Source organism: Chenopodium quinoa, unplaced genomic scaffold (assembly GCF_001683475.1).
Source record: "Chenopodium quinoa cultivar QQ74 unplaced genomic scaffold, ASM168347v1, whole genome shotgun sequence".
NCBI lineage: Eukaryota > Viridiplantae > Streptophyta > Magnoliopsida > Caryophyllales > Amaranthaceae > Chenopodium > Chenopodium quinoa.
The window spans coordinates 767,868-782,076 of record NW_018745684.1 but is presented as its reverse complement, the minus strand read 5'-3'; the positions used below and the strand labels follow the sequence as shown (position 1 = coordinate 782,076).

Here is a 14,209-nt window from a genome sequence, read left to right as displayed (position 1 = left end):
GTATATGATGTTTGATATTAGAATACAAAATATAAACGGATACAGAGTACTAAATAAAAATAAAAAAAATGGTTACAGTTGTTGCTTATAAAAGTTATGACACTTACGCATGCGTCTTTCATTTTGTATACTTCATATTAATGTGTTAACGGACTGTTTAGATATGACATGAAAATTGTTTGATTCACCCTAAGTCCCTCACAATTCACAAACCTCTGGTGACCATGAACTACAAGCACATACAGAGTACCAAGATAGCACGGCACATGACTGATGGACCAGAGGTCCAGACCATACACAAGTTCAGTTTATAAAAGATTGACACGACCTCAGCACAACATGATTCTTTCTTTATTCGTAACAACTAACAAGCGCGAGTTTTGCTTGCACGGCCGTGCCCAGCTCAAATAAAAAACAAAGAAACAAACAACTCCTTGCAAGCAAATGATGCTTTAGTATAGTATGTGGTTACTTCGAAAAAAAAAAAAGTATAGTATGTGGTTGAGCAGTGTAACTCCCTCAGTCCCTCCTGTTGAATATTCCTGTTTTCCTTGTATCAAATTCTTAACCACAAAATCAAAATCAAATACGAATATTTCACAATTATATAAGCCAAAACCCTTCCAAACTAAATTCTTCAGCATTGACGTTAACAACAATAATCTCCGCAAAATCACAAGCTGCAGTCATATAACAACGGCCGAATCTCATTCCAGGTTTCTCTCTCTTCATCTCTAATGTTTTTGTCTTCCTAAATTTTTTGCTGTACTGTTTTTACTGATTGTTGTTGATTTGTTTTCGATTGCAAAATTTGAATGAACTCTTGTTAATTTATGCGTTGGATAGTTCGAATTTTTTTGATGATTGTTGTTTGTGATAATCAACTAGGGTTTCAGTTTCAGTAGAAAGTGATGGAATTGGGTCAATTGATCCTAGTTGTACGGAGATCATCGTGGTTCGTCATGGCGAAACTGATTGGAATGCTATTGGCAAAATGCAGGTTGATTTTCTCAATTTCTCCATCATTTTTCTTTTCTGTGTGTTTGGAATTTTGGATAGTAGGCTTGTGTTATTATTTTAGATCTTTCGAGGAAATTGGAATATTGAAAGGCAAATTGATTAAGTATTCTTGAAAGGATATATATTAAGGAAATTGATTGATTACTCTTGCTCGCCTTCGTATCCTGTCAAATCTTTTTATCCAGTTACATTGCTATAAGTTTCATTGTATATGCTGATGTTGTACTCTGCAATAACAAATGAATAATGTATGAAATTAGCCTAATTAGTTTATGTAAATGGGTTGAGCTAACAAATGAATTATGTATTAAATTAGCCAAATTAGTTTATGTAAATGGGTTGAGCTTGACAGCTAGTGATTGTGTAAATGGACTAGAAATTGGATAAATTAGTTTAAGAACAGGTGATGGGAGTAGAATTTTAGGAAAGCATTGTTGGGGTAGGACTACTGTTCTATGCAAATCAGATATAAGAAACATTATTGTATATTACTCATATTTGATTCAAATGTCATGCCAACAGAATTAAGTGAAATAAAGAAAAAAGGTGCCTAAGATCGATTCTTGATTTCATGGTTCATTTTAAGTCATATGGTGTAATGCAGACTGGTCCCTTTTAACCTACGAGACTTAGATTTAAGCAGTAATTTTGTTACTATGAAGTATTGCTAAGTTTATGCGGTACATGACTGTTTCTATGTCTATTTTCTCCTTCATTCCTATTTCATCAGGGTCAGTTGGATGTTGAATTGAATGAGATTGGGAGGCAGCAAGCAGTTGCAGTAAGTTGAGGATAATATTGTCTGGTTGTGTACCTAGCTTTGCCAAAGTGCCTCGCCTAATCCTGATTTCTGTTAGGTTGCCGAGAGACTATCAAGGGAGCCTAACATATCTGCTATATATTCGTCTGATTTGAAAAGGGCTCTTGAGACTGCAGAGGCAATAGCATCAAGATGTGGTGGGCTTGAGGTCAGTTACTGTGCTAAAGATATTAAAGTTAAAATGCTATAAATGTAGAATGTTTACAATGCACTGGGCATGGTTTTTTTCAGTGCAAGTTCAAAGATGTAGGATTCCTTTATCACTAGTTAGGAAGACATTTGATGAGTCTAAAAATTAATTATTTATGGTGTAAGATTTATAAGTTTGAATTAGGTTTATTTTAGTATAAATTATGAGCCTGAAATCAGGAGATGATAAACATTTCCAACTTTATGGCTTCATAATTGAAGGATTTGTAAGGATAACAATCATAGGAATTGAAGCAGAGGATGAAAAGAGAATTGAAAGCCTTCTTGTTTACATGGAACCAGTGTCTGAAAAATTAAGTCCAGATCAGACCTATAAGGTTTAGTTTAGTTAAGTTAAGGGCTCATTAGTTCAATTAAGGGCCAATGAGTTCAAGTAGGTTAGATAAGTGCTACTAAGTTCAATTCACAACTGAAAATAAGTTCAGATAAGGAGATTTCAGCTGAAGAAAAGGAGCATTGTAGAAGTGTTTGCTTTTATATATTTGATACAGTGATCCTGGCCATAATTAAGAAAACTTTTGTAAATTTTTCATGTGTGTGGGTTTCTTTGGTTAGTATCGGGGTCAAAGAAAATAACCATGCAAATTTCTTAAGAATCCAACCGGTTAATCTACTTCTTAGTTCCTATTAAACTTTAGAAATTGAGGTTGTTCTGGAAAAGTTTTGCTTAGAAAGGCTGTATACATACAGATCTTTATGGACTCTAAACCTCAGCGAACCTACTCTGAGTTTCACTGCTGGTATATATTTAGATGTCTGTCATTGTGTGGGATTGATCTTTGATGTCTAAACCTCAGTGAACCTACTCTGAGTTTCACTACTTGTATCATGTAATTTAATGCTTTATCTTATTATTTAATTTTGGCAATTATTGAACTACAGGTTATTAGAGACAAAGACCTGCGGGAAAGGCATTTAGGAGATCTGCAAGGACATGTTTATCAAGACTTGGCAAAACTTGGCCCTAAAGCTTATGAAGCATTTAAGTCTCACAGATCTGATCAAGAAATTCCGGTGTGTAAGGACTCTATGCTCATTTGATAGTTTAGTGCACTCATTTGAAATATGAAATACGAAATACGAACTAAAGTTTTTTATGATTTTTCAACATCACTGTGTGCAGGGTGGTGGTGAAAGTCGTGATCAGCTTTATAATCGTTGTACGTCTTTGGTGCAGAAAATTGGTGAAAACCATAGAGGTTATCCACCCTTGCTTCTATTCCATTATTTATACATGTATACATTTATTGGCTAAATATTACAGAAAATAGTTTGTAGGAAGCTGTTTTCAGTTGCATCTTTTGAAATACAGACAATTCATGTTGCGTTTGCTCTGGTTGCATGCTGTCATTGCAGGGCAACGAGTAATTGTAGTCAGTCATGGGGGCGCCATAAGATCACTGTTTAACCGGGCTGCAGCCAAAGGACAACATCCAGGGAAAATATCTAATACATCAGTTGGCATAATTCAACTGTGTGATGGGGATTTGTGGTCCATCAAATCATGGAATGATGCCAGTCACCTCAAACAAACAGAATTTCTTGAATCAGCATTTGGTGGGGATGCTTCTTCAGGCTAGCCAATATTTGTGCTCTGATTTAGACATGATGTATTTCAAGAATTGCGTATTAATTTTCGCATCATTTGCTCACGACATGATGTAGCTTTACCTTGGCCATGTACGTAAACAAGTATTCTAACCAGGAATTTGAATTAGGCCTGCTAAAGAGACAACACTGCTATATAGTATGTGCTCTGAGTTGGAGACCGTGTACTGTATATTGCTGTAAAAACCCTCTCTGAAAGCTGATTGTTATTTTTGCAGTATCTTTGTGATTCATTGTGAAGAACCTCTGTATACCCTGTTTAATATTTTTATTATAAACTTTTTCTTATATGAAAAAATAATGTATTTCTGATATGGAATTTTCGAAGGTCCATATTGAGTGGAATTCACAAGAGAAATCAACGTCAGAGAGACAGGACAAAGCAAAACAGAATAAAAGAGAAATATGTTCGTCCACATTCATAGTTTTATACTCGGTACGTAATATAATAAAGCAAGCACTCCAGCTTAAGTTGATTGCTCAAGAAGACTGACTACGTACATCAACGAGTCAACGAGAAGACGGCATATATGCACCAATAATACAGTAGGAAACTTCAGCTGTTTAACAAAGCCTCTTCATTTCTTTGCTATTTTCTGAAACGCATCTCAGTCCAGGTCTCTCTCTCTCTACCTCTGAAATTGTCATCTTTCTTTTGTTTTTTAGTTTTATTTTGCTGTTCCATTTAGGTGTACAGTTTGTATTTAGTGTCAATGGAAAGCGTTAAGAATGGTAATATAGCTGGAGAAGCAGGGCTAGTTGATGGATCTTGTACAGAGATTATCGTTGTTCGTCATGGTGAAACAGAATGGAATGCTCTTAGCAAAATGCAGGTTAGACTGATATTTCTATTCATCATGCGAGTTGATACAATAGTTTAACTTTGTGATGACTGACAAGCGAGAGGAACTTCAAAAACACATTATACACCGAATTAAAGAGTTTTAGTGAGTGAGACAATAGTTTAATTAGATGAAAATGATGTCCATTTTTTCTCTTTAAAACAATTATCGGGTTTAATAAGGAGAAAATAAGTTCCTTTCACAACAAAAATAAAATGTGTTGTTCTGGACTAATAAGCTCATATAGCTCATATCAGATGAGTTCAATAGTTATTTGGTAAAAACATAGTCTAAGAAGAAGACAATCAACTAATATGAGTCATTTGTCCTAGATATATAGACTTGATTTACCATGATAATTTTCTTTTCCAGTTTTCGCTGGTATTCTCTGTTTCAAAAGTCAAGCTACTCTACCTATTCACATAGGTCTTTATATCATAATATGATTGTTGGCTATTTTGAATTTCTAGCAAGCTCGTATAGTATATTAGTATCCTATTCTTTTTAACAATATAAGTAGAATTTGGCTGATAAATGTTCACTAGAAATTTATAGCATTGCACAAACTTTGCTCCTTTAAACAGCAGATGCCTAGATGGTACTCTCATTATACTGCTGATTTTTTGCTTCATGCATATGCAACTGGTGTCTGTTTTTTATTTGAATTTCTACTTCTTTTGTTAATGCTCCAGGGACAGACGGACATTGATCTAAACGAGGCTGGGAGACAACAAGCCATCAAAGTAAGTTATGACATTCTGTACTGATTTAGGTTATCTTGTGTAGTCCTTAAATTTATCCTTTTTTTTTTTTTTTTTTTTTTCCCTTTTGGTTGTAGGTTGCTGAGAGACTATCAAAGGAGCCTAATATATCCGCTATATATTCATCTGATTTGAAAAGGGCTCTTGACACAGCAGAAACAATAGCATCTAGATGTGGGCTTCAGGTTTGTTTATCAAATTAATGAAACTATACCCCTCTTTGGGGATAATCAGGGGAGCTAATATTAGGACTTGAATTTGATGAGATGCAATATACCCCTCTTTCTCTTTGTTCTATTCAGCTCATAAAATTAAGAATGCTTCAGCATAAGATAGTTAATACAATATGATTTTGTGGTTATTAAATAACAAAAAGGAAACAAAAATGACAATTTTGGTGAGAATGATCAAATACTACATAAACTAAGAGTTTATAAAAAATAAAAAATAAATAAAAAAAAGCCCAAAACAAACAAAATATTGTAGTGACTAATCTAGTGGAATGTATATGTAAACCTTTTTAAATTTTTTAAAAAGTTTAAAATATGCAGATTGATTTGTTCAACCAGAGTATGCTGATCTGATACTTATATGTGGATATCAGCTGCTCATCAGTTTTATGTGGGTCTCAAATCAGGTTGTTACAGATACAGACCTGCGAGAAAGACATATAGGGGATCTTCAAGGACTTACATATAGCGAAGCACCCAAGGTTAACCCTATAGCCTTTGAAGCTTTGAAGTCTCCCAGAAAAGATCAAGAAATTCCGGTGTGTAGTTGTTCGGTTCCCAACTCTCTTTTCAAAAAAGTTTGAAAGACCATTTCTGACTTGGTTTTCTTAACTTCTATTCGACTTTGGAATTAATAATTATAATTACAGTATACATTTGGGTCAAAATCTCATTTGACATTCCAACTAAAGTTTTTCTAAAATTTTGGAACTCAGAGTTTTCTTAACTTCAGAACGTACTTCATCATCTACAGGGTGGTGGCGAAAGTAAGGACCAAGTGTTCAGAAGATGCACAACCTCATTGGAAAGAATTGCTGAAAAACACAGAGGTAATGTTTTAATTTGGGAAGCTGTTTGTAGTTACTTTGTATGCATCTAGGGCAGCCAATAGGGGAGGTAAAAATAAAACCGGTGAACTAATTTTTATTTTCTGGCTACATTTCAGGAGAGCGAGTGGTGGTAGTAACTCATGGGAGTATCATAGAAAAGCTATATAAGCGAGCTGTACCTGGAGAACGTCCTGGAGGGGTATGGAACACATCTATTAGTATATTTCAGTTGTCTGAAGGAGATAAGTGGTCAATCAAATTATGGAATGATAAGAGTCATCTCAGAGAAACAGAATATTTGGAATCGGCTTCAGGTGGAGGCGATGCTTCAGGCTAGCTAGCTAGCTTATGCTTGAATTCCTGGTACTCAATTGTTTAGTTACTCGTGATGAGACTTGCTGTATCAAGGAGGATTGCTGTACTTCTTTATTGTTGTTTTGCTAATTGCAAACTCAAATAGTTGCAATGAGTGGAGTTAAAGACTCGAATGAAATATAAATAAAGAGATCCTAAAAGCTGGAAATTTATCTACTTAAATTAAGAGTACTCTTGCATGTCAGTTATTGGAACAGTTACAACGTTCATTGATTCATAGGTTCATAGTACCCCAGAAAACAGTACTGATGCTGCTTAGCTGTATTTCTTCTGGCGATATGCAATTGCAATTTGATTATCACATAGATGTGGGTGAAAATATTTCTAGGATTTGCTTGCTCATGGTTTGTGATTTAGATTATACCTCGATTATGTGGATAAAAACCAAGTTCTTCAATTGGAAAATCTGCACCAAAGCCTGATAAAAGGCAAGGGTGGTATATAGTATGTATTTGTATTATTTCCTTTTGAGTTCGACGAAAGTAGTAAGTGGTAGCTATAGATAGATGTAAGGACCCTTTCAGAATATGAATATCTTATAATCGACATAGCTAAAGAACCAAAGAAATAATACAAACTGTTAGAATAAGTATTTATAGACAAACACAAATAACAATCAGCAGAATGTCTCTTTCTTTCTTATACTGAAAAGATCAGAGGTAAATGTGATGCTTGTCTATAAAATTATGGCGTTTTGTGATCCAATCTTATACGGACATCAGTCGCAGTGTAATTTGTTCACGAGTACAACAATTGTTTCAGCGTTAATTTGGGCTCATTGAATATGTTAATTTTTCATTTCAGTTTCTAGATTAAACTAGTTTAGGATAAATCTTCTGTTATCAGGTTCGAAGTAAATCCAATGTCAGTGAATTTCACAGGAAAGAGAGGAAAAGACAGGACAAAAGAAAAAAAAATGTGAGAATGAGTTAGGTGGAGCTTAGGTGGTGATTAATAATTAATTAGCATATTAATGTTAATGTTAAACTAAGCTGACTGCTGCAAAAGAACATCCCCAAGTCAATCAGGAGAGGCATCATTAGCTATAGTCATCAGGCCGCCTCCTCAATCAATGGCTGCCTCTGATTCCAGGTTTCCTCTTTATCTGTGTCTCTCTTTTCGTCTACGTCGAAATACTATCATGTTCTTGACTATGTTACTATGTTTATGTTCTTTTGGTTGATCGTATGTTCTTGACTATGTTACTATGTTTAAACAGTTCCAGAATGTCGATTCCGCCCAAAAATCACTATTTTTGAGCCAAAATCTGGGTTCGACAGCCAGATCGATAATAAAATCGAGTTTTAAAATTAATTAAAACGAGCATCTAATCTAATTAGATGAACATGAACCAGAATATTAAATTCTTTAAAACACCTTAATTAAACAATAATTGGGATAATCAACTAGGTCTCCATATTCAGTGGAAAGTGATGGAATTGGGTCAATTGATCCTTGTTGTACGGAGATCATCGTGGTTCGTCATGGCGAAACTGATCGGAATGTTATTGGCAAAATGCAGGTTGATTTTTCTCAATTTCTTCAATATTTTTTAAAATAGTTTTATACAAGGAGTAGTACAATAAATATTTTAAGCTGACTGCTAAAGAAGACTACGTATATGAATATATGATATCCCTGAGTCAACGAGAAGACATCATATATGCACCAATAATACATACAGCAGGATTGCAAGAAGCTTCAGCTGGTTAAACAAATGAAGGTAGTTAATAAATTAATAGACACGGTAATGTTAAGCTAAGCTGAGTTGTTAACATCCGCAAGTCAACCAGGAAAGGCGTATTAACATCTAATAGACATGTTATGATGTTAAATTAAGTCAACACATGAAGATCTTCTGATGGTACCCCGAAAATGCGTCCATAAAACTAAGCAGGGCATGCCCACTTGTCGAATCGACTAACTGGTCGATTCTCGGCAAGGGATAAGAGTCCTTCGGACATGCCCTATTTAGATCTGTGAAGTCAACGCACATCCTCCAGGTGTCATTTGCCTTCTGAACCATCACCACATTAGCCAACCATTCTGGATACTGACAAGGTTCAATGAAACCTGCATCCAGAAGCTTTTTGACTTCAGCCATGATGTCCTGGTTCTTTTAGGCGGATTAATTCCGCCTCTTTTGCTTAATTGTTCGACACGTTGGGTCAACATTAAGCTTATGAGAGATGAGGTTCGGATCAATCTCAGGCATTTCTGCAGCCGAGAACGCAAACACATCTTTGTTGTCCCGGAGGAGTTGAATTAGTTCAACACGGACATTTACATCAAGTCCTAATCCAATGCTGACACATCTCTCAGAATTTCCTTCCGTCCACTCTATTGATTCAGTCTGATTGTCCTGCTCTATGGCTTGGGCGCTGGATTCTTCTCGATCAGGCCTGTTATCAATGTCGGCAGGCTTCCCAGACTTTGGCTGATTTTCTAAGTCCTTCGGCTCTAGCGAGGAACCAGCCTTTTCCGTCCCCAAAGATTTTTCTTTTACTAGGGCCCCTTGGGCCGAAGCACTCAAACCTTTAGGCTTTTTTGCGCAACGGTGCTTTTCTTTTTCTTCCTCATCATCCTGGTCGTCGCGGCGACTCTTGAATGGTTTGAGGTGGTTTCACTTTTGGGCCTCCTTTTGGCTGCGCTTTATTTTTTCGGAGCGTCCCTCGTCCGATACGTAGATCATTGTTTGATGGTACGTTGAGACGACTCCTTGAATATCGTGAATGAGAGGTCTCCCCATGATCACGTTGTACACAGATGGAACATCTATGACCAGAAATTCGGCCATGGTGTTCCTTGCTGCTCGGTCTTTGCCGATGGTGACAGGATCACATTCCCATCAGGACATGATGAAGAGCCATTGACCCCGGATACTGGGTATGATACTGGAGTCAAGTGCTTGGCTTTTAACCTCAGCTGGTTGAATGCTCCCCGAAAAAGGCTATTCGCCCCGCTACTACCGTCGACGAGAGATCGCCAAACGTTGTGGTTTGCAATGTTCATCACGATCACCAACGGATCATCATCGGGGTATAGCACCCCCTGGCAGTTTTCGGCTGTGAACAGAATGTTCGGCACCGGAGACTAGGGTGACCGAATGTCCGCGTGATTAACTTGATGGGTCAAGCCCCTCAGGTGACGTTTCACCGCACTTCGAGAAGTTCCCCCGGATATGACTTAGATATCAGGAGTTTCTTTGTCTTGCGACTTGTCCTTTTTACGGGGAAAGTCCAGATCTTGCCGAGAGTCTTTCTTGGCTTTTTTCTCCTCGTGGCGATCCGCAAGGTATTTCTTCAAATAGCCCTTTCAAACCAAATCTTCGATCTGATCTTTCAGCTGGAGACAGTCCTCGGTGCGATATCCAGGAGACTCGTGGAACTCGAATCATCGGTCTTTGCCTTTGTGCTGATGCCACGGTGAGAGTGGCCTTGGCTTCTTAAACCTCCCATCGTCTTTAGTCGTGCTGTAGATTTTAGCACGAGGAAGAGTGAGAGGGGTGTAAGAGTTATACCTTCCTGTGTAGGGGGTCCTACCTTTCTTCGGCTCAGGTGCCGAAGATGGTTCTGAGGTTTTCGCCTTCCCTTTCCTCGACCCTTGCCCTTTGGACAATTATCCTTTAGCTTTCCTAGCCCCGGATTGGGACTGAGATTTTGTCTTGTTCCACTCTTCGGCTCGGATGAACTTATCCGAGGCGTCCAAAGCTTCCTCCAAGGTCTACGAGGGATGCATGACCATGAAGTCAAGGAACTTTCCAGCTTGTAAGTTGTTCCGTAATGCGAATACGGCAAGGCCTTGGTCCAGACTCGTAATTCTGGATGACTCGTTGCTAAAGCGAGTCAGATAGTCTCGGAGGCTTTCATCCTCCGCTTGCTGCAAATTCATCAGTTCTGCAGTTGTCTTCTCTCGGCGATTTTCCGTAGAAAACTTGCTCTTCAATTTGTTGGAAAGGTCTTTCCACCGGATATAGAACCTTCTTTCACCCCCTTAGTGATCCACAATTGTGCAACACCTTTGAGGGTTGTTGGAAAATACTTACACCAGGTAGCCTCGGACCTGGGGTTGAGATACATGTGCCCCTCGTAAGAGGCAATGTAATCCTTTGGGTCTGAGGTACCATCGTACGTAATGTGCGCCGGTATTTTCACCGTCGGCACATGCTCTTCCAATATCCAACTTTGGAAGGGCGAACTTGTAGGGACCATTACGACCTTCCCTTTTTGTTTGGCCGAAGGGACCTAGCTTCTCTCTCTTAGAGAGGTGGAAGTGTAGGGTTTCGTAGTGACCCGACACTACGCGGAAGGAAACCCACCAAGACCCGCCCCTTAATTAAAGCAATTAAACAAGCATAATAAATTTAATCAAACAAGATTAAGGACAAGAATTATACCTTTGACGCGTGCTTCTCTCCTAAGGAGCTCTTACTTCAAAATCTCGAAAAGACGAGATCTCCGACGGATCGTACCCTCGACCCGACCCGAGCGTCCCAAGTCTTGAAGGTTAGTCAAGACCCGGACAAAATAACTATGAGTTTTACGAATCAAAGGTTTACTCTTTTCTTAGAGTTGCCTTTTTAATTCTACTTAAGGTTGTCTCAAATCCCAATACCAAGCTTGGTATTTATAGGGAAATGATCCCTTGGTTTTTCATCCTCCACCAATGTGGGAGAATGCATTTTTGCTAATTAATTTATTTCTAAAATAAATTATTAAACAAAACTAATCACAATGCAACAAGTGTCAAATGGAGAGAGAAGGTTAGGTGAGGACCATGAACCTTGGGGGGGACCATTGCCTTGATCCCCAAGGCATGCTCTAAGCTAATTGGTCCCCACTCCCTCAAGCCGCCACATACAATGAGCATGCTGGGCTGCTGCCAGCTAGCATGGCGCTGGCCAGCTCCCTCGCATGTCTGGTGCTAGGCCATGCTAGGCGCTGGTGCTGGCCAGTGCTAGGCGATGCTGCTGCTGGTAGCCTAGCACTGCCTATCGCACCACGCATCTCCCTCTCGCACCACGCATCTCCCTCTCGCATCGCATCGCTAGCACAGCCAGCATGCGTGCTGCTAGCGAGCCACGCATGCTGGCCGCACTGACCCTCGCATCATGCGCATTTGCCCCATGCCCACACGCACTGGCACCATGCCACGCTAGCACTAGCCAGTGCCTAGCACTGCTTGTGCTTGGTCCGAGGCATGCGCACACGCACATGCATGCGTGGTGCTGCTGCCTAGCACCCAGCCAGGCATTGCACGCACACGCACCAGCCCACACGCATCAGTGCGGCTGCTGTGCGAGGCTAGTGTGCGAGGATGCGAGTGCGAGGCCTAGCATCGAGCTGGCGCGCAGCCTCTCGCATGTGCTGCGATGCTTGGTGCTGCCATGCGAAAGCTAGCACTCAAGCACACGCACATGGCGCTCCATTGCCAGCGATAGGAGTCACATGCACCCAGGCACCACGCTAGCATGCTTGCTAGCTGCTATGGCCTGCCTGGTGGTCGTGTGGCCTGCGATGGCTGCCATGCGCACCTAGGCACCCACGCTAGCATGCGATGGTCAGCCAGGGTGCGCCTAGGCTGCGATGGTGCCTAGCACACCATGGTGCGCCTAGCACACACATGGTGCACCTAGGCATGCTATGAGCTAGCCTAGCCTAGCTACGGCTATGCTCATACTTGTTGCTTGTGATTTTGCGACGCTCGATATCGACGCCCTAGGCTCGATTTCCGACGTCTGTATTCGTATAACTCTGTCGACTCATTAAATCCTTTCGGATTAATTCGACGTCTCGGATCGGAGATTTGATTGGGTTCGACCCGAAGGGTTCAGTTAAGATTAAGCTGTAATATCAATTGTACCCTGATATTACTGATCGGAAGCGGCCTCCACCTAGGTATTCCGATCACTTGCCCTTACTGAAGAATTAGCTCTGTAATTATTCTGAACCCTCTATCGGAATAATACACTTGTTGGAAGGACATCATTCCTTTCAGGAAGTGGTTTTCGCCCCTGGCCGAGACAATTCGGGGTACGACCCGGTTCCTTCTGGGAATGTGAGACGGCTACGCACGTCTACCTCTCTTGAGCCTAAGCGTTCATGGTCGCTTCGGCGGGCAGACTCTTTACACGCAAAGGTGGTATTGTTGCTCCGGAAACTCATGGAGTCCCGAGTTTCGGCACGGTGAAAGAATTGAGGGTTCTTTCCTTTCCCTTTCGGTCCTCCAAGTGTCCTATTGCCACTTGTCCCCGAGCTCCTTGTAGGATGGAACTTGTCCATCCTCCTCTTGACCGATTCTCCTTCTCAGGTGTCTCGACTGAAGAGGTGAAGACTCGTGGGGCGTTAGTGGGAGTTGACCTCCTTGGGCCTTAAGGAACTCCATACAGACCGCTGCGGCCCTTGCCACTTCCTCCGTAGAGGATTCCTACGGAGGGGTTTCTTTTGGCTGGGACCGAGAGTGTAGACTTTGCGGTGGAGGACTTCTCGCGTTAGACCCACTCGGCCTAAGCGAACTTGTCGGCTGGCGAGTATGGTGGGATGGAGAACCCTCCCAAGCGTCCCCTTCCGGAGAATGGGGAGCTTTTGAAGAAGATGAAGTTGGTTCCGGTGATGGCGAAATCGGTCGATTTTCCCTCACCGTGATCAGGTCTCTGTTCCTCTTTGAAGAGGTGTGACCATTCTTCTTAGCACTCTTGGTGCTCTTGCCACTCTTAGTCATGTTTCTAATAAGACTGGTTAGATTTTTTGGCTTAACTTTTTGTATCCTCCCCACGGACGGCGCCAAATTGTTTCGGTATGAAAACAATGGAGCCTTTAGTAGGCCCTTTTCGGAGGAGAAGACTAATCTTGGTCCAAGCGATAACTAGGCCAAGGATTTCCTGCACAGCGAACGCATGTAAACTAACCTCGGGGGTGGTTGCCGAGGAAGGCACCTCCGATGCTAAAGTCAGTTCAGTGTATCTAGAATAAATGCTATGCGAGAGAATTAATTGCGTGAGGCTGATTGTGAATGAATGATAAATGAGATAATTGATGGCTTTTATACCTTTGCTCAATAGAGGAGAATTGGGCCCTTGAAGTCAGATGGGCTTGCCATGCTGACTAGGCTAAATTGACTTTAGCATGCTTGTGGATAGTTGAATCTTGCATTGGGCTTTTGTAATTAATTGAATCATTTGGACCGGCCCAATTAGGGGTGACTGAGTTGGACCCAAACACCAGGTATTCTAATTGAAAATTTTCAATTACACCTGCTATTTAGTATGTGCTCCGAGTTGGAGACCCTGTACAGTATATTAATGTAAAAATCCTCTCGTAGATGATTGTTTTTCAACATCTGATAAAAATACTTTTTCACATAATAAAAGTTAAATGTTTTTATGATATGGGAAATTTTATAGAATTTTGAATTTTCGAAGAAGGTCCATTTTTAGTGGAATTCGCTAGGGTAATCAACATCAGAGAAAAAGGACAAAGAAAACCAGAATAGTTTTATACTAGTAATATAATAA

General features: G+C 40.2%; 2 protein-coding genes across 2 annotated transcripts; both read left to right on the top strand.

The window, feature by feature from the left end:
- Window positions 1-32: 32 nt before the first annotated feature.
- LOC110718221 (phosphoglycerate mutase-like protein 4) lies at window positions 33-3,878 on the top strand. The gene is made up of 7 exons (XM_021897031.1): window positions 33-716; window positions 889-1,000; window positions 1,751-1,801; window positions 1,878-1,988; window positions 2,933-3,064; window positions 3,174-3,249; window positions 3,407-3,878. The coding sequence occupies exons 1-7, from the start codon at window positions 463-465 to the stop codon at window positions 3,628-3,630; spliced, it is 960 nt and encodes a 319-aa protein (XP_021752723.1). The 5' UTR covers window positions 33-462; the 3' UTR covers window positions 3,631-3,878.
- A 461-nt stretch (window positions 3,879-4,339) lies between these two features.
- LOC110718222 (phosphoglycerate mutase-like protein 4) lies at window positions 4,340-6,880 on the top strand. Its single transcript, XM_021897032.1, has 6 exons — window positions 4,340-4,491; window positions 5,193-5,243; window positions 5,339-5,446; window positions 5,899-6,030; window positions 6,246-6,321; window positions 6,438-6,880. Exons 1-6 carry the CDS (start codon window positions 4,372-4,374, stop codon window positions 6,656-6,658), a joined length of 708 nt encoding a protein of 235 aa, XP_021752724.1. The 5' UTR covers window positions 4,340-4,371; the 3' UTR covers window positions 6,659-6,880.
- The last annotated feature ends 7,329 nt before the right edge of the window (window positions 6,881-14,209 follow it).